Below are 25,508 nucleotides of genomic sequence, written 5' to 3'. Positions count from 1 at the left end.
ATGAGGGTAAGGGTTAGGGTTAGGGTTAGGCATTTAGTCAAAATGTCTTCACTTTCCAAAAATGTCCTCACTCTGTAGGTAAAAAACATGTTTCAGTCCTCACTATTTAGCAAGTACAAGTACACACACACACAGTCGTGTCACTTTTGGGGACATTACATTGACTTACATTCATTCCCATGAGACTTACCCTAACCTTAACCTAAACCTAAACCTAAACCTAACCACACCCTAACCTTAAACCAAGTCTGTAATGATTTATGTTATGGGGACTTGCATTTTGTCCCCAAAAGGAAGGCAAGTCCCCACAATATGACTGCGTAAACAGATTTATGTCTCTACAACATTAGTGATACCCGCCCACACACACACACACACACACACACATGCATACACACACACACATGCATACACAGTGGAGCCTGCTCCTCTTTAGAGCATCAAAAATGAGTGTAACAGACCCAATGATGGAATCCAAAAACTCCTGTGTCAGGCAGCTGAAGACACAGCACCAGAGGGGTTGCTTACACACACACACACACACACACACACACAAGAAAGCAGTCACATGTGCACTTCCCCACACATGAACCTACTGATAAGCAGGTGTTATGGTTTTCATCGGCCTGTGTCAGGCCTGTCAAGTACACTCACTTTCCCCTTAAGTCTCATAATGCCTGCCAGCATTGGTCAAAAGGGGAGAGTGGAACAAAGGGGCTGCTGGCTGGTTGGTGGGGGCAGCAGGGACTGGAAGAGAGAGCTCCAAACAGGGACAGGGATACAGCAGAATTCAAGGCCCTACTTGTTATTCTCTCAACCTGATACATGTTGGACACTTGTTTGAAATAATTACAATATATATCTATAACTTTTACACTTCAGTTTTATAAACATACAACATGTTAATTAGTGAGCTTTAGAGGTGTGTATGTGTGTTTTTTTTCACTCTGGACAGAGCCAGGCTAGCTGTTTCCCCCTGCTTCAAGTGTTTATGCTAAGCTAGGCTAACCATGAGAGGGTGGGTGAAAAAATTGTTTCACATGAGAACCATGATTCCAATCATCTACGATTCTGAATTGATTCACAGAGTATAAAAATGTATTTTTGCATGTCATTAATAAAGTTATTTTGACACAAACAAAAAAAGGTGCAACTCAACAGGGAGAGCAAAGTGCAGCACCTGGATGGTTTACAGCATGCTCAAACTGGAGTTATTGTGTATTTCGTCTTCAAAGCAGAGTATCTGAATTGAAATCAGTTTCCTCAAAAAATCTAATTTACAAAGGTCTTGAATATTTTCTGTTCCTGCCATCAGCAGTAATCTTAGTTATGAAATGTTTCTGTATGTGGTTGCGGGCTGTCAGGAGACGTTCTACACCTATAAACTAAAAGTGGGATTGTTGTGACAGTGGATCGTGCTGTTAGATCCTTTTCTGTGGAGTTTCAGTCGGCACCATTAGACCTGTAGCAAACACTGTCACTACTGCTAGCCACAGTAGCTAGGAAGCTCATCAAGTGAAGATTTTAGCAAAAACTAAATGAACTTTTATTAATCATTTTTAATTGTTTTATCTATCTCTCCATGTACTGCTGCTTATCTGGGTCATTAGGAATTACTGTTCTAGTACCATATCATCCCTACTGGTTTTTCATCATACTCATTCTCATGGCTGGTATTATGATGAAGCAGCTGCTCACAATGGTTAAATGGGCACCACACTGTGTAGGTGCAATCAATTAAATCTGGCTCTCAAAATTATCAAAGATAATCATAAATAATAACTTTTTAATTAAGTCCTTGGGGCTGACCACCTGTAAACAAGGGAAAATGATAGCTAATTAATTGATTCAGTCTTGTAAAACACATTAAACTATCAATTTGCATCTGATTAATAATTAAATTAATAACTATAATCAAAAGTACCATTAATAGCTAGTAGGTTGAAGGATTTGGAGTTCAACATAGAAGACGTTGGCAAATTATTCACTCTTGTGGAAGCTGCAGTCTACTTTTAGTGGGGCGAGAGCGGGACTCGGTGGTTATCCTTCTCTCTGTGAAGGCAAACGGTAAATCCCCATCTTTTTTCTGCATGCAAAGATTGTTATGTGGAGTATAACAATCAGGATCCAAAGTGCGTTCAGCAAACACAAAACAGTCTTTTGCTCGTCCAGCGAGTTAAGACTTCACCTAGGGAGTTAAAGTTCACGTGATGTGTCCCCTGAAGCAACCGAAGTTGCAGTGGAACGACAGGATTTGACTGGTGTGCTGTGAGTTTATAGGCATGATGACCGGAGCGCAGGAAGCCCCGATGACGGCTTGTCCAATAGGAATCTAGGGTTTGGATTCAAGCTTAAATCTTGCACGTCGGTTTGACTTTTTGTTCAGATTTTGTTCACATGCAGGCCTCTGTTCTTTGTTCTCCACACGTGGTGAGGCACAACACTGGAGAAGAGAGAAAGAACAATGGCCGCTGATCCTTTTATTGACCTGGTGACATCACAGATCACAGGTCAGACTGACCAATGGTAGCTGGAGGCTGGGTCCATGGGGGGAGTTTACAGGTGTGAAGTCTGGAGGATTGTGGGAAACTGAGTTCTATGGCTTTCCTTTGTTTACAGAACAAAAGAGCATGCGGCCTCCTAATAAAAGTTCAGTTAAAGTGCCACAAATGAATGATTTAATATGTGGACACAGCTATTAGATTTCATTCTATTTGGTACTAAAACGGTCTTCAGAAGTCTTGAATTAAACTTGGTGAAATACCTGTAACCCTGCAAAGAAGGCAAGCATTTGGGTGCATTTTGGGTTAAATAGCTTGATAATTAGCTTTGCTAGACAAAAGTGATGTATTTTGCTGAAACTTCATACCCCATCACCCAGAGACTAACGTTAGCCAAGTGAAGCACCAAACTCCAGCACCTAGTAAACAGGTGGCCAAACCAACACGCTGCAACTCCTCACAAAACTTCAGCTAGCTCTGATCAGAAGTTATTAACGCGGTCCATAGTCTGTTTCATTTCAAAAGCCCTGCAGCCATAGAGCATTGTGGATATTGATGTGCTTCACTGGTAGTAACACTGCAGCAGAGACGGGGGGTTTTCACTGCTGGAGACAATGGTAGTAACAGCACAGTGAAGCGCTCCACTTTTTTTTTCTTTCCCCCTGACTCCAGAACACATTGAGCAACTTCTGTTTTACAAAAAAACATTTAACCAGTTTTGTTGGTCAGCAAATTACACTTTAATTTTGTTATTCTTGTACAGGCAGAAGAGTTGAAGCTGAATACTCCCACACTCTTTTCTCTACCTAAACTGTTTGGTCAGACAGTGACCCTTTGTATTTATTGTATCGAGAATCAATTCTGAATCGAATCATGACACCAAGAATCGGAATTGTATCGAATCATCAGATTCCCACTCCCACCCTTACTAACCACAACTGTTACTTTAAATCAGTGTTAAGGATCCAGCTTTATATCCCTTATTACTCTCTATTGAGTGTCTCAATGCGGGTGCCCAGGAATTACCCTTAGCCTTGGTTAGCATGTGACATTTATGACCCTCAGTCTAACCACTATTTTATACTGGCACAGCTGTCTCACAAGAGAAACACAAGGATATTAGTTTCACAGGTGTTCAGTCCATGTGAACAGTGATGTACTTACTGGTGTGCCTTTTAAATGGTGATGCGATCACGTAGCTTTCAAAAGAATGAACAAACAACATAGGCACTGACTATGAATCTTGAACTTGAGCTGAACTGAGCAAAATGATCCCAATTTTCAGTTACATATGATATGTCAATGACAACACCTTTCCTGTGTGTTTGGCTTAAACAATATATAGGCTTAGTGATCAGAGAGAGTTGGCAGCACTTTACCTTGCTGAGATCAAGCGGAGTGTGTCATCAGTTATATCTGTCAAAACTCCAAGTCCAACCACGTTATAGGAGTGCAATGCTAAATCATTTAAATAGAGTTTCACCTGATGTTTTTTGGAGTGAACTGTCCCTTTAAACCTAAAATGAATGAAAGAGACATTGATAGTGGACAATAATGGACTATCCACTGACCCGCTGCCTGTATGTCTGATTATATCTTTCCATTCCTTACTGAAAGAGTCCAGCTCAGCATCACTGTGTTAAAATGTTGTGTTGTGTTGTGAAGTCCACATATGTGGAGGAGGAAGCAGTTTGACAACAAACTGAGCCAAGTCACTTACTGGAACCCTGGGTTGGGCTGTGGTTTGGAGCTGTGCTGCCAGCCAACGTCTCCTGTCTGTGTGTGTTTTTATTATTCTATTTAGCTATGGGACAAGTACATATTATTTATATGGGTGATATAAATGTCGCCTTGCAACTCTGTGTACACAGATGATGATTATATCTTTGCCACATCACCAAACACCATCCCACAGTTAGACACAGTCAATGTCTGAAGGACTACTACTGTTTTCCCAAATTTTGGTGAATCTTTCCCCCTGGTGCCATCTCTGAGGAGACAGAATCTGGTACATACAGTTTCAGGCAACATTGACACAGCCAATATTTTGGACTGAGACCGATTGGGAGAGCTGCATGTGGAAACATAACCATTGTGTTTCTTCGACACAATTTCTATATTCATACCAAGTAACCTCTGTACAACTAAGAACTAATTGAAAACCAAGCAATATACTGTAGAGTGTTGGGATAGTTAACAGTAGTTTTCTCTTATGTATTAATTTACATCTGTATCTGAGAAAGATTAAGGCAGCGGTCAATATACGCCTCAGTTGGACTAGAATCTCAGAAGTGCTTTTTTCCTGCCCCATTCTATTAATTTGAAAGGACAGTTCGGCTCTGAATTGTCAGTATCATTTTATCAGTCAGTATCCTTACATTTAAACATTCTAAGGCCCGATCACACCTGGACTTAAAATGGCCTTAAAATGGTGACAAACGTGGATAAGATTGGGGTAGCTATACACCAACTTGTCCAGGTCTTCTGCTTCCTTCTTTCTTAAAGTGCAGACACTTTGCTGCTTGTTCTTGCCTCTGCTTACATTCTTTTGCTGATATTCTTGTTTTTTCTGCTAGAAATTATGAGAAGCGGCTCCTGGATACTTATAAATCATTAGGACTGTAATTTATTCCGATAAAGTAAGCTATTGCCAAATCTTCAGCACTTTTATGACCTCCTCAGTACTACGTGAGTGCGGCCTACGAACAGTACAAGCCTGTAAAACAGTGACTGGATACTTAGCTAAAGCTAATTAGCAGCAAGATGGCTCCCTTCTCCACGGACAACTTCCACAAACTTCTACAGAAAATTGCAGTGCTGGAAATCAAAATCCACCGGTTAGAAGTGAACGTGGAAGTGAATGGACTATGTGGTGATGACACCACTTTACCATGGGCTTAAAGCAGTGGACAAGAGCATGCTAACACATGGCTAATCAGCATCAACAAGACTACCAAGAAACAGGGGGGCTGTGTACCGGGTAATAAATCTAAAAGTGGTAGTCCTCCCTGGTACTCTCTTGATGCAAAGCCTAAGAGTAAATCATTTCCCTGGGAAATGGGAGGACGAGTAACAGGTAGAGCCCAGTGCCCTGAGATTTGCGATGCGACTGGCTGACCTGCATTATCATCCAGGCAGAGTACCTCTTCAACCCCTGTTCTTAGTAGGACACAGCCGTGGACAGCTGCGAAAGAGAGATTTAGCAACAAACCTCCCCAACCAAGTGTGGAACTGCAGAACTAACTGCAGAACAAATTTGATCCACAGTTTCAGGACCCTGGATCTCTGTCTGATGATCTGGATAACCCCTCATCTTCACACAGCAGGGTAAGGACTGAGAATAAATCAGAAAGTAAAAGGCAACAGGAAAAGCTAACGACTGGGCCTGAAACTCGGATTGTGGGTGATTTCGCTGTAAAAGATGCAAGAAGCATGTGCAGTAAGAACACCACTCTGACTTGGCAGAAAGAATCCTGCATATTGTGGCTGCACACCCAAATGTGGAAAATATACTGCGCATAGGAACCAATGCTATTGTGAAACAACAGTCTGAAGTTCTGAAACAAGACTTTATTGATCTGTTGATCACAGTCAGCTCTCTGAATGCTGAGGTGTTTATCAGTGGCCCTCTACCACCAATCAGAAGAGGAACTGAGAGATTCAGCAGATTGTTGCACTGAACACATTGCTCTCAACTGCATGTAGTTCAGTGTATTTTATTGACAATTCCAACTTTTTCTGGGACCGGAGACGTCTTTTTAAGGCAGATGGACTCTGCCTTAACAAGTCAGGAGTAAAATTGTTCATCTCTAACCTATTTTACTTCCTGCATCACCCATCTGTTCCCGTTGCCAAGGACAAGATACAAGAGGAATCAAAACAGGAGGTAGACATAACACAGCGCGACAGAAAGCCCCCGCCTGAAGAGAGCATTAATCATCAGAGACATCAGAGCCGAGAGGAAGAGTCTCCACCCCCCTCACCAACAACCACCAGTGAGGATTCACCTTCTTCATCCCCCCAAACCACATCCAGGTCACCCTCATCTCCAGTCACCCTTTCTCCCTCCTCCCTCCTCTTGGAGTTCACTGACCAGATAAAAGAGGAACGAGTATAGCACGTCCAGTTATTTGTGTACAGAATACAGCAAGCTCTAACTGCTATCTGCCGGGTCCAATCTACAAGGCTAATGGCACTCAGTTTTCTCAATTCTTGTCTTGATAGGTAATAGAAAAAGAATGGTGAATCTGCTAAGAAACAGGAAGCACTCAAATGATTCTTCAAATTTAGCAAATTTAGCATTCATTCCTTGTCAGCCACAGCAGTCACAAAAAAATGGTAGATAATGCTCACTGAATTTAGTGTTATTAAACATCAGGTCTTTGGCAGGAAAAACATTTTTAATCAATGATTTTATTATTGAGCACAATCTTGATTTCATGTTTTTAAGTGAAACTTGGTTAGTCCAAGATAACAGTGCAGCTGTTCTTATCGAGTCTGCCCCTCCCAACTTCAGCTTTATGAGCGAGGCTAGAGTGCATAAAAAAGGAGGTGGAGTTGCCGTTTTGTTTAATGATTCCCTCCAGTGCAAGAAGATGTCTTATGGAAATTTAGCTTCTTTTGAATATGTGGCTCTTCAGTTGAATTCCTCTTCTCAAGCTATATTTCTAAATATCTACAGGCCACCTAAATACTGTGCAAACTTTTTTGATGACTTTACTGAACTGCTGTCTATAATCTGTATTGACTTTGACTGTGTAGTCATTGTTGGTGATTTTAACATCCATGTTGACAACCTCCAGGTCAGAGGGAGTAAAGAACTGTGTTGTGTTCTTGATAACTATGGACTGACTCGGCATGTGACGGAGCCCACACACAACAAGGGGCACACTCTGGACTTAATCATCTCCAAGGGTCTGAACATTTCTAAGGTTGTGATGACTGATGTTGCTCTCTCTGATCATTCTTGTGTTTTCTTTGAGAGTGCTGTCTCCGTACATACAAATGTTCAAACAGAGGTAATCACAAAACGTTAATGAAAACACCAGTGAAATATTTATTCAGGCGTTCTCTTCCACACCCGCCCTTCTCTTGGGTCTCAGTCAATGAGCTTGTAGATAACTTCAATTCTAAAATTACAAATGTTATTGATGCCATTGCACCCACTAAGGTGAAGGCTGTCTCTGGTAAGAAAAGATCTCCATGGAAAAATGCCAGGCTGGTAAGAATAGAAAAAAGAGAGTGTTGTAAAGCTGAACGCAGGTGGCAAAAACAAATCCCCAGGTTCATTATGACATCTATAAAGAGAGACTTCACATTTACAATTTAGAACTGAGAAGTGCAAAGCGGTCCTTCTTCTCTGACATCATCGCCAAAAACAATAATAATGCACGTGCCTTGTTTGCTGCTGTTGACAGACTAACAAACACTCCTGTGTCAGTAGCCTCTGAAATTGTGAACTTCACCAGGGCCTGCAATGAATTTGCCTGCTTCTTCACTGACAAAATTCTGAAAATTAGAAAGGCAGTCAGTGCCTCCATAACAGGTACAGGATATGTGTTGTCCCTGTGTCCACTTAAAATCAAAATAGCATGACACAATTTGATCCTATTAACCACATAAACTTGGAGGCAGTTATACAACATCTGTAATCCTCTTCCTGTTGCCTTGTTATTCTGCCAACAGGCTTTTTCAGAATGTTTCTAATTGCATGGCCTCAGATCTTCTACAAATTGTCAACATGTCTCTTCTCTCGGGTGTCTTCCCACAGGCCCTGAAAACTGCAGTCATCAAGCCACTCTTAAAAAAGAACAATCTAGACCCGTCACTAATGAACAATTATAGACCCATATCAAACCTTCCGTTTTTAAGTAAAATCATTGAATCATTTTTCAACAGCTGAACAACTTCTTGGCATTAAACAGCTGATGTCTTCCAGTCAGGTTTTCAAGCACACCATAGCTGCGACTGTTCTTGTTAAAGTTTTCAATGACATCCACTTAAACACAGACAGTGGCAGAATTTCAGTCTTGGTATTATTAGATCTCAGTGCTGCATTCAACAAAGTCACCCACAACATATTACTAGACCAACTGGAAAACTGGCAAGGTACTAAACTGGTTTGAATCCTACATAAAGGACAGGGATTACTTAGTGTCTATAGGTAATTACACATATGAGCGGACAAAAATGACCTGTGGAGTTCCCCAAGGCTCCATTCTGGAGCCTCTTCTGTTCAGTATCTAGCTACATGCTTCCACTAGTTCAGATTATGGAAAACAACAAAATATGTTACCATAATTATGCAGACGACACACAAATTTACATAACAATATCACCAGGGGACTATGGTCCAATACAAGTGCTGAGTAAGTGTATTGAACAAATCAATCATTGGATGTGCCAGAATTTTCTTCAATTAAACAAAGATAAAACTCAAGTTATTGTTTCTGGAGAAAAAGAGGAATGATTTAAAAGTCAGCGCTCAGCTTCAATCAGTAATGTTAAAAACCACCTGATTTACAACAGCCACATTAAGATAATTACAAAGTCAGCCTATCACCTTAAGAATATGTCCAGGATTAAAGGACTTATGTCTCAGCAGGATTTTGATTCTGTCCCCTGAGTGAAAACTAAACATGGAGAAGCAGCGTTCAGTTTTTATGCACCACATATCTGGAACAAACTCAGGTCAGAAAACTTCAGGTCTGCTGCCACTCTCAGTTCTTTTAAATCAAGGCTGAAGACGTTTCTGTTTGATGCTGCCTGTTATTAAATCAAATAATGATTATTTTCTTACACTGCACTGTAACTTTGACCCTCCAGTTTTATCTTGTTTTTATTTTCTATTTAACTCTTAAGTGTTTTTTTTAATGTATTTTTATATTGCCATATGTTGCTTTTATGTGTTATGTAAAGCGCTTTGAATTGCCTTGTTGTTGAAATGTGCTATACAAATAAACTTGCCTTGCCTAAGTTGACTTACAGAAAAACAACTTAAACTTAAATTTGCATCGATTGTTGTGAGAAACGTGAAGTCAACTGATCCTAGCAACAGCTACCACGGTAACGTTGGAAGGAAGGATACGTCACTCATATCTTATTTACTGGTTAGGGTAAAATGAAACAAAGTAACCCTTTCCCAAACAGAAATTTGCTAACAAGAACACAATGTCTGGCTGAATGAAGAAAGTGATATGAAATGATAATCAGGGTATAATTAAGCTTGCATCCATTTTAAAGTAAAAATACAGTCTTGTATAGATGATCAAAATGGTTCAATAATTTAGAGGATGGAAAAGTATCTCATAAACTAATAGACACACTTTATGTAGGGTACTCATGTGTATCCTAATATTACATCACATCTAACTTGGTTCATCTGTCTGCAGATCCCTCCTGTTGCCACCATGCTGCCGAGTTTTCGCCTTGCAAAGAAGCTTGTGACCAGGTATAAACACACACACACACACACACTCACACACACCAGCCCACTCCTCAGTCCATTATAGTCGGTCTATGAATAGAGGTATTTGAAGGGTAGTAGTGTAAAGTTTTTTGTCTCTTGGCTCTTTGAAGTGTAGAATAAAAGTTCTGTTTCACCCTGTTTCAATTGGGAGCAGGTGATTCTCTCTCTCTCTCTCTCTCTCTCTCTCTCTCTCTCTCTCTCTCTCTCTCTCTCTCTCTCTCTCTCTCTCTCTCTCTCTCTCTCTCTCTGAAGCCCCCATGTCCTTTGTGTCAAGAGACACAAAGGAGACCTAAAAGAAGCTTTTCTCTGCAAGCAACAAACAGGCAGAGATTTCAAACTTTATTCCTGCTTTTGAAGTGGGGGGACAATGAAGAGGGAGGTTGGATATAACTTATTGTGCTCTTATTGGTTGACATCACCATTTTGGTAGCCAAAGAAAGACAAAAACGATTTAAAAAAGTGGGAGTGTGGAAAAAAGGAAGAGTAAGATGAAGATGGAGAAGTAAAGATAATGGCCTCAAAATACCCTTCAGAGGTTGTGGTTGAGGTCTTGAGTGTGTGGGTTGGTGTGTTTTGGTGTAGGGGTGTAGGGGATGGGTGTGAGGCACACATTGTAATCACCAAGACCATTTTAGCTCTAATGGAAGCTGCCTTGTGCCTGGTTACACCCAGAAGGTTTGTGGTTCTTCAAAGGTTCTGGTTGTTATATATAGAACCATAACAGCTCAAAGAATCTGCTTTTTCTTTTTTAATAAATCAGAAGAAAATGTAACAGCTCAAAATAAAGGCAAGTGTGAACCCAAAAGCACGACTCACAGACCGGCAGGTAAAATAAAAGTCCATGTTTAGTGGACTCTCCACAGTGGGTTTGAGTTGGGAGACACGGAATGTCAGATGGATCCTCATGGAGCGAGGGAGGCAGACTCGAACTGCAGCTGGGTTAATGACCTTGGAGATGGGCAAGGGTCCCACGAACTGGATTCCTGGATTCCACCCTCAGAGGTAAGTCCCAGGTGGACAGCCAGACCTTCTGGCCAGGGAAGTAGTGGGGGACAGGAATGCGGCCTTGGTTGGCGCTCCTCTGGTAGCACGTGGAGGTGCGGAAAATAGTGGAATGGGCCTGCAACCATGTCTGCTGACAGATGACGGCCTGGACCAAGGGAACGCTGGCCTCCTGTTCCTGTTCCGGGAAGAGGGGAGGCTGATACCCCTGGGAGAACTGGAAGGGGGAAAGTCTGGTGGCAGAGCTGGGGAAAGTATTATGGTGGCATATTCCACCTACAGCAGTTGCTTGGACCAGGACGAAGGACTGCAAGATGAGAGACAGTGCAGAGCCATCTCCATCTTTTAGTTCATTCTTTTGGTCTGACCGTTGGACTGGCAATGGAAACTGGAAGACAGGCTGGAGTCTGCAAAACTCCTGCCAGAAATGAGAGGTGAATTGAGGCCCCCGGTCAGAAACACTGTCTCTGGTGAGATTTATAACACAGTGCAGAACCATTTGGCGCATGTGAGCAAGCTTCTTGTACCACCCTTTAAATGCCCATAGTTGCCTATAAATGGTCAGTGAAACACCCCTAATTAATATTAATCTACTGCATACTGACTGCATGTAGACAATGATGGCAAATTCTGACAGAAAAGCTAAAAAAAAAAAATTTTACCCAGTGTGAGATTGAAGTTCTTGTTGGGGAGGTTGAAACAAGAAAGAAGATATTGTTTGGTGGACACAGTGTGGGCATTACAAATGCTAAAAAGGCTTTAGAGTTGCAGCATGTGGATGTGGATGCAGTGAATGCTGCTGGCTCAGAAGGTCAGACCCTCCGAAATAAAAAAGAAGTGGTCCGACATAAAAGTAGAAGCCAAAAGGCGCATACCCTTACACAGACAGTGTTTGTGCCACGGGCGGGGGAAAGGGGACACCGGAGCTCGACCCCCTTGATGAGCGACAGAAATAATAGGAGAATCCTTCCTGAGTGGAGTAGTGACAGAGAAGGAGAGGGACACAGATATGCAAGATGCACCGCATTACCCAGGTAGTAATTTATAGTCCTTCGTTTGAAAAGAGGGTAAACCAAATGCATTCAAGTTGTGTTTAAACATTTATTTACACAAACAAATGAGATATTCTCTATTGTTTTTAGTCACTGCGTGTTCCAGCAGGGTCAGTGGTGCGGCAGCTGAGCGTGAGTGCGCCCAGCCCCGACATCTCCACTGCGCCTCCTGCGTCTCAACCCTCCAGCGGCCGTGTCCTCACAGATGTAGTCCCACAAACGCAAAGAGACTCCATCGACTCAATAAATGAGGTTGCCAAGAAATAAGACTTATGTGACACTGAAAGCTCTACTTAATAAGTTACCCTGATTGTAATTGACAATGAAAGGGCCATTATCTTATTGACAGTTCTGCACAACGAACATGTGATAACATGTATAGTTTCATAATTTATGATTTATGTTAGTTTCATAATTTATGAAACTATGCACTTGTATCTGCCCGACTGAGGCATCGAAAATGGCATCAGTTTAAATGTAATTTGTCCTGCTGTTCCCCTTATTATTTATGAAAATCTATTTCATAACATGCAAGTATTGTTCAATAATTACAGATCCAATTAAATATATCTGATTAAACTGTACAACATATTTGATTTGAGGGGTTATTTTACAAAAACAGATATCTCCATTTGTATTTATTATCCTAAGTCAGTGTTGTTTTTACTGTGCACTTCAGGGAATATCAATCAAACTGGTGTTTGTTTATTCATTTTAAGAATAGCTTTTATCTGTTTTTGCAAATGAACTCTTCATTAAATATACGTGAGAGGTAATATTAAGATTTATTTTACAAAGAGGTATCACTTTCAAAATGTTTTTCGAGTTTCATCCTTCTGCCAGAGTCGCAGTTTCTCATATCTCCAGTTTATGTGCGTACGCATTGGTCAGAGGAACCGTGGAGGACCACACATTCTCCCTTTAAGTTTGTTTTTTTATAAATCCCACAGTTTGCTTGGTGGTGTACGGCTTCTTTTGTGCATACGCAATGAGGAGGGCCGCTGAGGGACTGACAATGGTTGTAGTAGACCGGAGGGGGCCTGGTGGGAGCTCTTGTTCTGGGAGCAGACCTGACAGGCGGCGACAAACTCCCTAGTTCCTGCTCCATGGATGCCCACCAAAAACATTGTCTCAGGGTGAGCCAGGGTGCGTGCGACACTGGGATGACTGGCCAGACGGAATGAATGTCCCCGTTGTAGAACCTGGGAGCGAAGGTTAGCTGGGACAAAGAGATAGCAGATATAGTATCATAATTTGGGGCAAAATGGGGCATAAAAACTGAAATTATTCATTGTAAATGTCCGTTATATTGTGAGTTACTTCCCTGTTTAATGTACTGAACTTGTACGACCTACTGTAGTTACACATTCCAAATAAATTTGATTAGCTGCTCATGTGGGTTGATTTACTGGATTATGTTCTAGTGATATCATCTCGTCCTAAATCTTTGTAGTTAACTTGGTGAGTAAAATGTTGCAACTGATAAGAATGTTTTTTAGCCGCACCTTATAAGTCCTGTGAAGATCTATTGTCACATGTTGCTACAGAATAGAGAACGATTCTGAAAAGGTTCTTTACAGCCAACAAATCTATAAGTCTAAAGGATGTAATTGCAACTAAACACCACAGGAGTTAATTCTACTCTCTCACATACCTTCATACATAGAGAAGGAACCAATGAACAGAATCAGCTGTTTTTGACTTTTGTTGCAATAAAAAGCCCACAGACTCTCAGGCCTTGATTGCACATGATTGGAAACCGCTGCTGTACTAAACCGTTTTTCTTAGGCGTGCACTGCTTGATGAGCCTTGCACAGGAGAAAGAGCCCATCAGTCTGCCGGCCAGCACTTATTTACTTTTCATACAGACTGAGAGAGTCTTACAAATGGCCTGCTTGGCTTGCTGGTTTTCAGAGTTGGTCTTATGTTACATCAGAGAGATTTGTTCTTTGATTATCTGCCAACACATCACTGTCGCTCCATTTGGTGTTGTGTTTTTCTGTCATTTCAGAAGGGATGTAAGGCCATTTGGAATAGGAGTAGATGAAGTTACTGTCAATCTGCATTGCATTCCTCTGATTCAGTTTGTGCCAATGAATAAGCTCTAAATCGACAGTGCTGCACAATCAGAACTACAGTTGGACTGTTGCAGCAGCAAAATTGTAACAATACACAGTAATAGACCCATTTGGGAATGTTTAACATGTGTTACAACCAACACTTCCGGTGTACAAAAAGAGCACATTAGGCACAAAAGTGTGAAATAAAATAAAAATAAAAACATAATTTACAGCATTATGAAAGTAAAATAGAAGCAGCATAAGATACTGAGACCAAGTTTAACCTGCATTAACTGACTTTTTTGGCCTCTTTGGTGGAAACAAGCTGCAAAGACAAAACTGACATTTTATCACCTTATAAAGTTATGGGGAACTTTTCAGCAAACTGTTTTACACATCCAGCAGACACAGAGCCACATTAGCATTCTTTGGAGTCATGTTTATGCCCATGTGATGAATGTAAGTCCAATATTCACTCTCCTTTTAGTTAGTTAGTAGTTAAATGTTGCTCACCGCCAACCCTTGAGAAAAATATCTGATACTTGTTTATTGATTGTCTTATGGTTTTATTTTCCCACAAAAGCCAACAGACAGGAGTGAAAAGTATTTTTTCACATTCCTTAGAGGAGATAAACATGACACTGTGACTGCAGACCATCAAGCATCTTTGGTATTCTTGCCTGTTCATTTTCACATGCAGTGTTTGGAGTCACTGTAATGTCTAATAGCTGTGGAAGAAAAGAGATGATCCACAAAAACATCTAGTCCTCCCAGCAGTCTGAGTGTGTGAAGCTGTAAATCTCACTCACTTGGTTTCATGACTTCACACTTCAGCCAGAGACGGTTGGCAGTGGCTGCATTCTCCCAGGCTCTCGCCTTGTATGTTCACACAACACTTGGATGTGTTATGGCTAAGTATGTGTGTGTGTGGATACACACCACAAACTTGGATGCCTTATTAATGTCTAAGTGAGCATATGTCAGAAGTGTTGGGACTGACTACATTATCCAACACTCTCTCACCATGGCCTGAACACATTCTTCTGTGTAGGAAAACAACATAATACATGGCTAAAGGTGCATCAAGTACATTTTTACTGCCTCATGGATCAAAGTGAACAGAATAAACTATATCTAGTGATTTTGATCAGTACCAATGACTCAGTAATAGAGTTTAGAAGTGTGAAGAGCCGCTGGTTCTTGAAGTATTTTTCCCACTGTAAATTGATATCCACAATGTTCCCCATCTTAGAAACACAGGAGTCCCCTGGATAATTTACAATAATGGTACAATTACTATTGGGAAGCACCCAGTCAGAGGTGTGAATCAGACCTGTAGCAATTTGAAATTTAGATTCATTCAAAATTGACGTAGAATCTCTAAGTGAATGGATTTTACTCTTTTAAACCTAGGCTTTTTTTTCCTTTTGCTCAGTTTTCACTTGCTCTATTTACAGGCTTACAGCAGTCACTACATGTCTTATGGTCTTATGATTATTTTCAGAATAAATTAGAAATGCTATCAGTTGGCATGTAAGTTGAAATATGCATGTTCTGGGAAAGTTTTTTTTATTAAGTTAGCAATTTGAAATGTATGTTCACAGCTTTTCAGCATATGACAAATATCTTTAAATCAATGGATAGGGGAGAGTACCAGTGTTCCAGTGACATAGGAACCACGCTGATAGGACAACGTGAGATTTAATAATTTCAAAAATGTGCTGATTGTGCTGATTCTTGCATTTTGTCAGTCCTTTTTCTTTTGAAATAAATGAATTTAGCTATTTTTTTGTTTTAGCCTTATTTTATTTTTTTGCATTTTGGTGAATCTGCACCATGAAAAGTCATTGCACTAGCTCAAGCAGTTCCTGTACTGTAACTATGGAGTAACAGACACCGATCAGCTGGATTACTGGTGAAGAAAAAGTCTGACCTTCAAGTAAGAGTTTAAGTTCTAAGGAGTCTCTTTTGTTCCAAGATTTCTAAGCAGATTTATAGACATTTGTCAATAATGGACATTGGAGATACTGCCATCAGTGGGTGTGCTTTTCATTGGGTTAAACTAGTAAATGTTTTATTGGGTTTCTACAAGGCGTAGTCTTTGGCTAGAATAAGTGTGAATGCTGACTATTGTTAATCGTTATTATTCTGACCTCTGACTAAGTATTATTATTCTTTTTTTATACGTTTTTCGGTCAACTACTACTTCTGCATACTTTCAGCTACAGAAACTATTCAAATGTCAAAACGTTAAGGACATTTATGCTTGTTTTTTCTATCTTTTATGCTTCTTAAAGCACAAAGCATTTATTCTTTCAGTCTTTTCAGTCAATTCATTTCAACTTCCACCTTTGACAGTGTTACAGTTTGGCTTCTAGCTTTTCTAGCAATTAATTTCAGTTCTTTGCTTCTTTAGGTAATACAGTTCAGCTTCCAATTGTCATTTCATGTCTATTCAATCCTTTTAGTGCTCCAACTGTCACACACCTATCAGTGGGCATTATGCCGATCATGTATTGTTATCTTAAACTTCTTTTGCTTTTTTCGTGAGCTTTGTTTGTACGAGTGTTCTAAATTCAGCAAATCCACCTACCTGCACAAAAAGGTCGAAAATGTCTTTTCTTCACTCTCTATCTTCTGCTCAAAAACCATGCATAGGCACACATCCATGGATTTAAAATGTCTTATATTAATTCTGTGTTTTGCTATTGTCTTGCAGCTCGCCACTATAAAGAGTGAGTCTCGTCTAAAGCATCTCCTTCAGAGGTTACCCGGTTACTGTCCAGAGTCTATGGTGAGTCCACTCCCTCTATTACAACAACAGGTTATTTACGAAATTTATACTTAACCTTGTGTGAAAATAACCACCAAAGCTCCTAAAAATGCTTTTTTTTTTCAACATCGCATCACATCACGTAAGGGAGTTGGTGTCCTTGATTCTGCCTCAGCTCAGTGTGCGGTAGTAGGTCGTAGTGAGTCCGAGCGGCTGTAATTTAGTGAGTCTATTTTCGGTAGTTTTACATTACATTTCACCATTTTACATCATGGTGAATTATTGTGTTTGTGCACAATCTCCACCTGTCAGGACATCGATTCCACCATTTCCTAACAGAAAAAGCTTGCTAGCTAGCAACTTTGGTGCCTGGTGCGTGTTACAGGTGAAGAGATGGGACTTCACTGCTGCATCTGCAACGAAAATTGCAGTCGTGTTGGGCGCTCATTTTAGACAGGAGGCTTATGTTCCTGGTGATAAGTTCAGGACGGGATAACGAAGCCAGGACTGTGTGAGACTGACAGTACATCAGGTCCACCCTTAGCATGCGGCTGGTAACTGTCACCAGCGGAAAATGTGAGCAGTGGACCATAAGTCTTGTTTTCTAACTACTTGCTAACTTCCATATTATTCAGCATAATGATTTCAATAATGAAAAGCAACATGTGGGAAGTATTTATTGTTGTAAGGCAGCTAGCTGTCTTGTAAAACCTACCAGCTGATAAGGCATAAAGGCTAATGTTAGCTAGCATTAGCATCACATGAGAAGGTATAATCGGTAACCTCAGTTTGCTAAAATTAGAGCCCTGAAGTCTAGTTACAGCTTGGTAACTTTGTTTGCACAGCTAGTACATTTAGAATTTACACTGCATCCAGAAAATATTCACAGCACTTCACTTTTTCCACATTTTGTTATGTTACAGCCTTATTCCAAAATTGATTAAATTCATTATTTTCCTCAAAATTCTACAAACAATACCCCATAATGACAACGTGAAAGAAGTTTGTTTGAAATCTTTGCAAATTTATAAAATAAAAAACAAAAAAATGACATGTACATAAGTGTTCACAGCCTTGTACTCTGTTGAAAAATGGTCTTTGTGTATTTTTATGTAGAGATAGATGCTAATGAAAACATTTTCTATTAATAAAATATTGAGAATTGTACAGCTATAGTTTGAAGTGTGCTCTCTGAGTGCATTCTAGTTTTAAATGGGTCAATTGGTATTTTTTTCTTTTGACCATATACATTTGGTACATCCACATACATATTTTAAAAAGTTCAAATCTTGTTTTGGTGGTGGGGGTTAACTCTTAGTTTACATTTGTACTGATTTGTACTGCCTTATTGTCTTAACTGCAGTTCCTAAATATAAGAATACATTAATAGTTTATTATTATTTATATAGGGCATGTTTGTTATTAGCTTTGATGCTGCAGCATGCAGGCCTAACCATTAATGCAGTATCTGTTCAATATAAGTATGATCTTAACTGCATAAAATGTTATACAGTATTAGGGTTGGGCCGATGAACGATCCCATCATCCGTCACTGTTGGCTGACAGCCATCGACCACAGTCCTCTACCATCGTAACATTGTGATTTTACTCCTCGTTGGCGAGTAAAATCTTGTTACTGAAAGTGCAATAAAAGCTTTGCGACTAAAAAGCTAATAAGAGTAGCTTTAGATCACTATGACTAGTATTTAAAATATTTTTTATAATCATATGATCTCTTTAATGAGGTAACTTAAGCATAGTGTTAACCGTTCCTGCTGCAGCTTTCAGACCGTGGTCGGGAAGCACAGAGAAGACTGTTTTCCATCAGGGCTGAAGTTGATGCTAACCTCGGGGCTAACCACCTTCACTTTTACCCAGCAGCTGGGAAGCAAGACGCAGGAACATCTTGGGTACTGAGGAGCTGCAGCGTTTATTCATGGGCAAACCGTAACCTACACTGTACATTTAATGCTACTAGACAACTTCGCTCGGATCATCAACACCTGTCTGCTCTGAGTGTAGTCACGTCACTCTCTCTCTCTTGCTCGCCCACACACTCACTACGCACTGCCCTGTTCAGGACAGGAGCCACGCTGCTCTAATAGGGAGGAAAAGTAAAGAAAGACCGGGTGAGGATATGATTTAAAAGCAATGATTTCTGGGTTTAGGTACCTGCTGAACACTCAGCATCAGTATGTACTTTATTACCTTGGTCTACAATGCTTTTATTCTAATTGTAGAGAAAATCATACAATTCAACAGAATAATAGATTATTATTCTCTGTATTCTCTCTCTCTCGACTGCAGTAACGTTAGAGCATTGTAAAATGTAGTGTGGAGTTATAATATGCAGTGTGAGATACGACTGATACAAGCTGATACTCGCACATTAGTTTCTGTTATGGGTAGGTATCAATACATCTCGTTATATTTTCTAATCCTTATCTGTTCCTGGTCTTTTGGACACCCGCAGTAATGTAACAAGTTTCCTTCATACAGTCCAGGTTTCAATGCAGTTCACTGTAAAACTAAGTGAGCTTTACACACAATTTGCATCCCCTTTTTTAAAGTAATGAGAGGAAAGGGTTGGAGTCCTTTTAATGTGCTGGATGAATGTGTGTTATCCAGTGCTGCATGTTGTAAAAATTATAACTGAAACTACAAAAATTTTAATTGTTGTGTAAAAATTTTACATGTTTTTTGAATGAGTGACAGTGTGACTAATTATTAGGGGTCCAATCCCGAATGGGTTATGAAACACGAATGCAGCGCATTGTGGCGCTCAGTACCAGCGGTGCTGGGAACCCTATTTTTTATTCATTTTTTTCTCCTGGTAAAAGTGGTGCTGCAGCCTACACCGTAAGAGTTATGCAAGGGAAATTCACAAGGGAGGTATAGGCTGGTGCACACACCTCAGACACCAAAAATGACAAATGTCCACCAGCAGGTGGTTCTAATCAAGTTAAACGCGTTTTGGTGAGTAACTCCCACATTTAAAAACCTTACACACAATACAGGAAGTGATGTCATATCTCCACATAGGTTTGTCCGATTAACGCAAAACTTGGACCTGTACTTTTCCATGCCCCACTGAGGCACTATGCAAAATCTGGTGCCAATCAGCCACTAGGTGGTGCTACAAATGCAAAAAGTTTCTCATAATCGGCTGCATGGATTCATACGAAATTCGGTGCATAATAGGGTCATGACTCAGTTGATGCTTAAAATTAATAATGATTAATAAAAGTAGGCGTGGCTTATTACAACAATTTCTAAACGTTTCACATTCCAGACTTAAAAAAAATAAGCACAAGTTTTCAGCACATTGATTAAAATGGCTAACTGCAATAGTCAGGTTTTTTTTGAATAGGCAAATTTTGTATGATGGCAGTCTATACGGCACTATGTAATTGTAGTTCAGAGGCTGAATCCGTTGGCGAACCCGTTGGCGGTTCTAGTGTTAACAAGACCAGCTGTCACATCTATATTTTTGATAAGCATAACTCGAGCCTCCCGACAAACACTTAGCAATCTATCCAAATCAGTTTTTTATCATAGGTATGTAAACTGTTATGTGCAAATCGCCCCGTTTGAGGGTTTTTTATCAAAATCTTGAGCTTGAATTAATAAGATAATAAATAACTGAATATACCTTATTGAAATTATGTGTTTGCACTTCACTGTTTGTTGCAAAAATGTGAAGGTCCTTTGTGTCTTCGCATTATTACCAATTGCAAAGCTGTTGTGTATTGTAGCATTAACATTACATGTGGCCACACCAGTAGGAGCAGTTAGTAAAACATGAATGTCATCTGGATTAGACATTCTTGCTAATAATCTGCATGTGGCTCTAAATCTGAAATATATTCTTTTTCATTGGGACACACATCCTTGTTAATACTAATTTTTTCTTAACATTCTAATCGCTCCAATTCTGCTTCAGGACAAAGACCTGTGACTTGCATCGTGCTCATGGGACTGCAGGTCCAACTTGCACTGCATCCATGGGCCGCATGTTGCAACTAAGTGGCACTTTTATTGCAAAATCATGAAATATGTGAACATACTTTTTTGAACTCCTCCTAGGCCGTGAGTCCAATCTGCATGAAACTGGGCACATAGAATCTATGGATGCTCATGTCAAGTTATTAAAATAATTTTGATACTCCAAAAAGTTATAAAGCAAAAACCTCCTCTGGGTTGCAGTCAAAAGAGGAAGTAATGTCATATCTCTGTCCAGTTAACACTTGTGTCCAGCCAGTCCTAAAAAAAAACCTGGGCTTGATCCCACCCTCCTGGATAACTATTGTCCAATTTCCAAACTGCCTTTTATTTCCAAGGTTCTCAAAAAAAATTGTTTCTAAGCAGCTTCCTGCTGCTGTAGAAAACAATAATACCTTTGAAAAGTTCTAATCTGGTTTTCGTCAGCACCACAGCACTAAGACAGCCCTTCTCAAAGTCACTAATGACCTTTTAATGAATGCAGATGCAGGCATGTGTTCAATTCTTCTGCTGCTGGACCTAAGTGCTGGCTTTGACTCAACTGATCATGGCATTCTTCTAGATAGACTGAGGCACTGGGTGGGCATATCTGGCACTGCACTAGACTGGTTCTCATCTTATCTGTCCAATATCAACTATGGTGTGCCTCAAGGGTATATTCTGGATCCAATACTGTTCTTCTAATACATGCTTCCTTTGGGTGATGTCATCCGCAGACATGGGATTTCTTTTCCTTGATATGCGGATGACACACATTTGTACCTCCCTGTCAAGCCCACTGACCTTAGTACGCTGAGTTCTCTGCAGGACTGCCTGTCTGACATAAAAAACTGGATGTCGACAAATTTTCTTCAGCTCAACTCAAATAAAACTGAAATCCTTGTTATTGGGCCCCAACACATCACTAAACAAATACTGCCATCTACTGGTAACCTGTCACAACATATCAAGCCTGTTGCAAGAAATCTTGGTGTCCTGTTTGATAGCAATTTATGTTTTGAGCAACATATCACTAAGCTTGTCCAATCATGTTTTTATCACCTCAGAAACATTGCAAAAATCCAATCTATTTTAAATCTTAGTGATGCAGAAACTGTTGTACATGCTTTTATCTCCTCACGCATCGATTATTGTAACAGTCTGTTCACTTGTCTTAATCAAAAAACTTTGAAACAACTGCAGACTGTACAGAACTCAGCTGCTAGGCTTTTAACCAGGACCAAGAGGTTTGATCACATCACACCTGTTTTAGCCTCTTTACATTGGCTCCCTGCTTGCTATGGGATTGATTTTAAGTTATTATTGATTACTTTTAAGGCTCTTCATGACCTGGTTCCAGATTATATTTTAGACCTTTTAATCCCTTATGAATCTTTGAGTAGTTTGAGATCTTTGGGCAGGAGTCTTCTGTCTGTTCCTGAGTCCAGAATGAAAACTAAGTGGGGCAAAGCTTTTTCCATCAGGGCCCCGAGGCTCTGGAACAACCTGCTCGAAGAAATTAGGTTGTCTGAGTCAGTGTCGTCCTTTAAGTCTCTTCTCAAAACACATTTTTATTGGAAAGCCTATCCTGATCTTACCTGAACTGTCTTTTTATTTTTTAGTTTATTTTAATGTATTTTATCATTAACTGTGGTATTTTGTTTCTCTCACTGTGAATCACTCTGTACTTTGTTTTGATAAGTGCTCTATAAATAGTTATAAAAAGTTGTATTATTATTATTATTAACACGAAAGTTGGATCAGTAGTTTCTTATTCCCCACTGTGGCTCTCTGCAGAATTTGGTGCCAATCGGCCATTAGGTGGCGTTTTGTTTTTGTTTTTTTGCAAAGTCCTAAAATATGCAAAAAAAACATTTCCACACTGTTTTTGAACTAAATGTTTTCCAATCTCTGTGCTGATCTCCACCTGCGACTTGCATCATGCTTGTGGGACTGCACTTGCGACATGCACTGGAGGCTTGGACCCCGTTAATTCCTGCTTGCAGGTCTAGTTTATGATATTATTGCTAATGTATAATGCAAGTTTGGTTAAACTTCGAGCAACTGTAATGTTCTGATGTCTTGCTGTGTTGCAGATGGTTATCTCTTGGCCAGTGTTAAGACAAAATTTGTATCAACTCTCTAATTAGACTTATACAGGAAGTGGTTTGGTGGTTGTGAGCACCTAGTTAAACCACACAATCTCTCTCTCTCTCTCACATACACTCACACTTACACACAGGCTCAGTCCTTCCCACCATGGTTAATTACAATGTAGAGAAGCTGGTTTGGTGCTTGTCTCATCTCTCTCCAAGCAGCCTATTAGAACCACACCAGTAATTAGACTTAGTCTTAAATGTTTGCTCTCATTTGAAGATGTGTCCTGTTCTTATTTAGCTGAACTAATGTTAAAGCCCTGTAAGCTATTGACATGCGTTTACAGTACATATACGATGCACATGTATGCGATAAAGTCACATAAACATTTAGTATTATGTTTTTTTTGCATGCTGCCCATGAAACTTCTAATTCGAAATATTCATCTGTAAAAGTTTATTTCAGATGCTATTGTAAATTGAATTGGGGTCATAATATGATTTCTTAACATGTAAATGATAGTTGGGTTTATATTTGCAGTTAGTTTTAGGTTTAGGATTAGAGGTTAGTGCTGTCACGATAACAAAAATGTTGGTTACCATGCTTTTGGCGATTTACATGCAGATTGCGAACGCTAACTCAATGAAATTCACAGTACATAACACACAATGCCATTTTCCTAGTAAATATGGCCCAATAGTCATCAATACTGGATATATTTTGATACTGATCCTAAAGAGCAGAAACACTCAAAAGCGGGGATATTCAAGTTTATAAATATAAAAAAGACTAATGTCAGCGCACTGAGAAGAACAGAAAGGCCAATAATTTGTAAAGAAAGGCATTGAATTTAACTCACTCACTTACCTGTAGCTGTTTCCTCCAACCCACGCACACAACACATGACTACTGTTAGGCAAAAATACAAGAGGGGAAACAACGTAGATACCATCAAATTGATCAGCGTGAAAGTTCATTCTTGACCCTAAAAACAGTAGTTTGACAAAAAAAAATCCTAACTCAGTTTGCTCAGTTGTCATGGAGATGGTTCAGTTGTCATCAGGCTGATGGGAGCATGGTGTACAGGAAACTCACTCACCAGTATTTTAAAGTTAACTCTAATCACCACTTACAACATCAAAGATCAGTAGTGAGGACCTGCCTATACAGACCATAGTATCTTGTTAATAAGGAGGAGGACAGGGAAGAAGAGTTGCTGCTGGTCTGGGGGACGCTCAGGGCCACTGGGTACAATGAGTGGATGATGAGAATCCAAACCTGACTTCAGACCAGGACGGATACTTGTTAATCAACAGGGACCAACAGAAGCATCCCAATGGCTGGACTGTCAGAACATCTAACCAGAGTCTTCAAGTCACAAGGAGTCAGAACTTACCACAAACCATTCAACCTTAAAGCAACTACAAGTAACTTTTATTTTGTGTTGATTCTGGTGGCCCCTGTGGACAAAAGTGGTAGTGTTTCCACAGCCTGGTGTCATAAAGATCTTGATCTGGCTAGTGTGTGCATTTGTTTTGGAAGAGAGTGAAAGAAAGTCGGAACTTATCTTTAATACTATTTTTCTTTTTTAAACTGTTGATTGCAGGACGCACAGCGATGACATAATGTATCTATTTGTGGCTATGTACGATTAATAACAGTAATATGACGATGGTGAAACAAAGTAAACTTTCTTTTAGTAACGTTCGTACACCGCGGTTACATGTAAGCCTACAACTAACAGATTTGGTTGCTTGGTAATAGTAATTTTGTTGAGAGAGCTATAGTTATCAACATTCCCTAGTAATGTTGTCTTCATAATAATAAGCTAACAGCAAGATATAGCTCGGTAGCAAGGCCAACATAAAATGTTACGTTGTAAGCCAGTTGAATTACTGTAATGTGCACTGTGACCTATACCTCCGTGGACTGTACACAGCCAAATAAAATGGACATATTATATACCTGTCTAGGAGGAAGAGGGCCAATTCAGGATCCGTTTTGAATCCTTTCAAATCCCTCAAATCTCTCCATCTGTTGTATAACCGACCAAGGCTGAGTCGTGTTTTTGCCTGACTGTCCCTTTTAGGTTTTTTTTGTTCCTCGGCCAGTTGTTTTCTCACTCCTTAGTGACGGTGTCTGCCCCCTGACCACTTAAATTAATAAAATCTAAAGTCAACAGAAGAGGAGTTATACATAAAAACCTAAACAAAAACGCTGAAATAGCACAACAAAATAGGAGAATTAAATGTGGACTCTTAAACATCAGATCTCTGTCATCTAAAGCTGTACTAGTGAACAATTTAATATCAGAGTATGTCTTACTGAAACCTGGCTGGGTCATGAAGAATATGTTAGCCTAAATGAATCCACTCCGCCCAGTTATTAATACCCACATTCCTCAAGGCACCGGCCAAGGAGTTGGAGTTGCAGCCATCTTCGACTCAAGCCTTTTAATCAACCCTAAACCTAAACTAAATTATAACTCATTCTAAAGCCTTGTCTTTTTCACACACGACCTGGAAAACACGACAGCCAATTCTAATTGTTATAGTGTACCGCGCTCCTGGTCCT

The 25,508-nt window shown here is 40.0% G+C and overlaps 1 protein-coding gene across 3 annotated transcripts in view; it reads left to right on the top strand.

Moving 5' to 3' along the window:
- reck (reversion-inducing-cysteine-rich protein with kazal motifs) overlaps positions 1-25,508 on the top strand; it is a 105,074-nt gene that overhangs the window by 23,028 nt on the left and 56,538 nt on the right. For all 3 annotated transcript variants that reach the window (XM_044176514.1, XM_044176515.1, XM_044176516.1), the window contains exons 2-3: positions 9,893-9,951; positions 16,803-16,877. In XM_044176514.1, the coding sequence (XP_044032449.1) occupies positions 9,893-9,951; positions 16,803-16,877 (134 nt within the window). The remainder of the gene's footprint in view (positions 1-9,892; positions 9,952-16,802; positions 16,878-25,508) is intronic.

Source organism: Siniperca chuatsi, linkage group LG19 (assembly GCF_020085105.1).
Source record: "Siniperca chuatsi isolate FFG_IHB_CAS linkage group LG19, ASM2008510v1, whole genome shotgun sequence".
Taxonomy (NCBI): Eukaryota; Metazoa; Chordata; class Actinopteri; order Centrarchiformes; family Sinipercidae; genus Siniperca; species Siniperca chuatsi.
The sequence above is the reverse complement of the archived record's forward strand: the minus strand, read 5'-3'. Positions and strand labels throughout refer to the sequence as shown.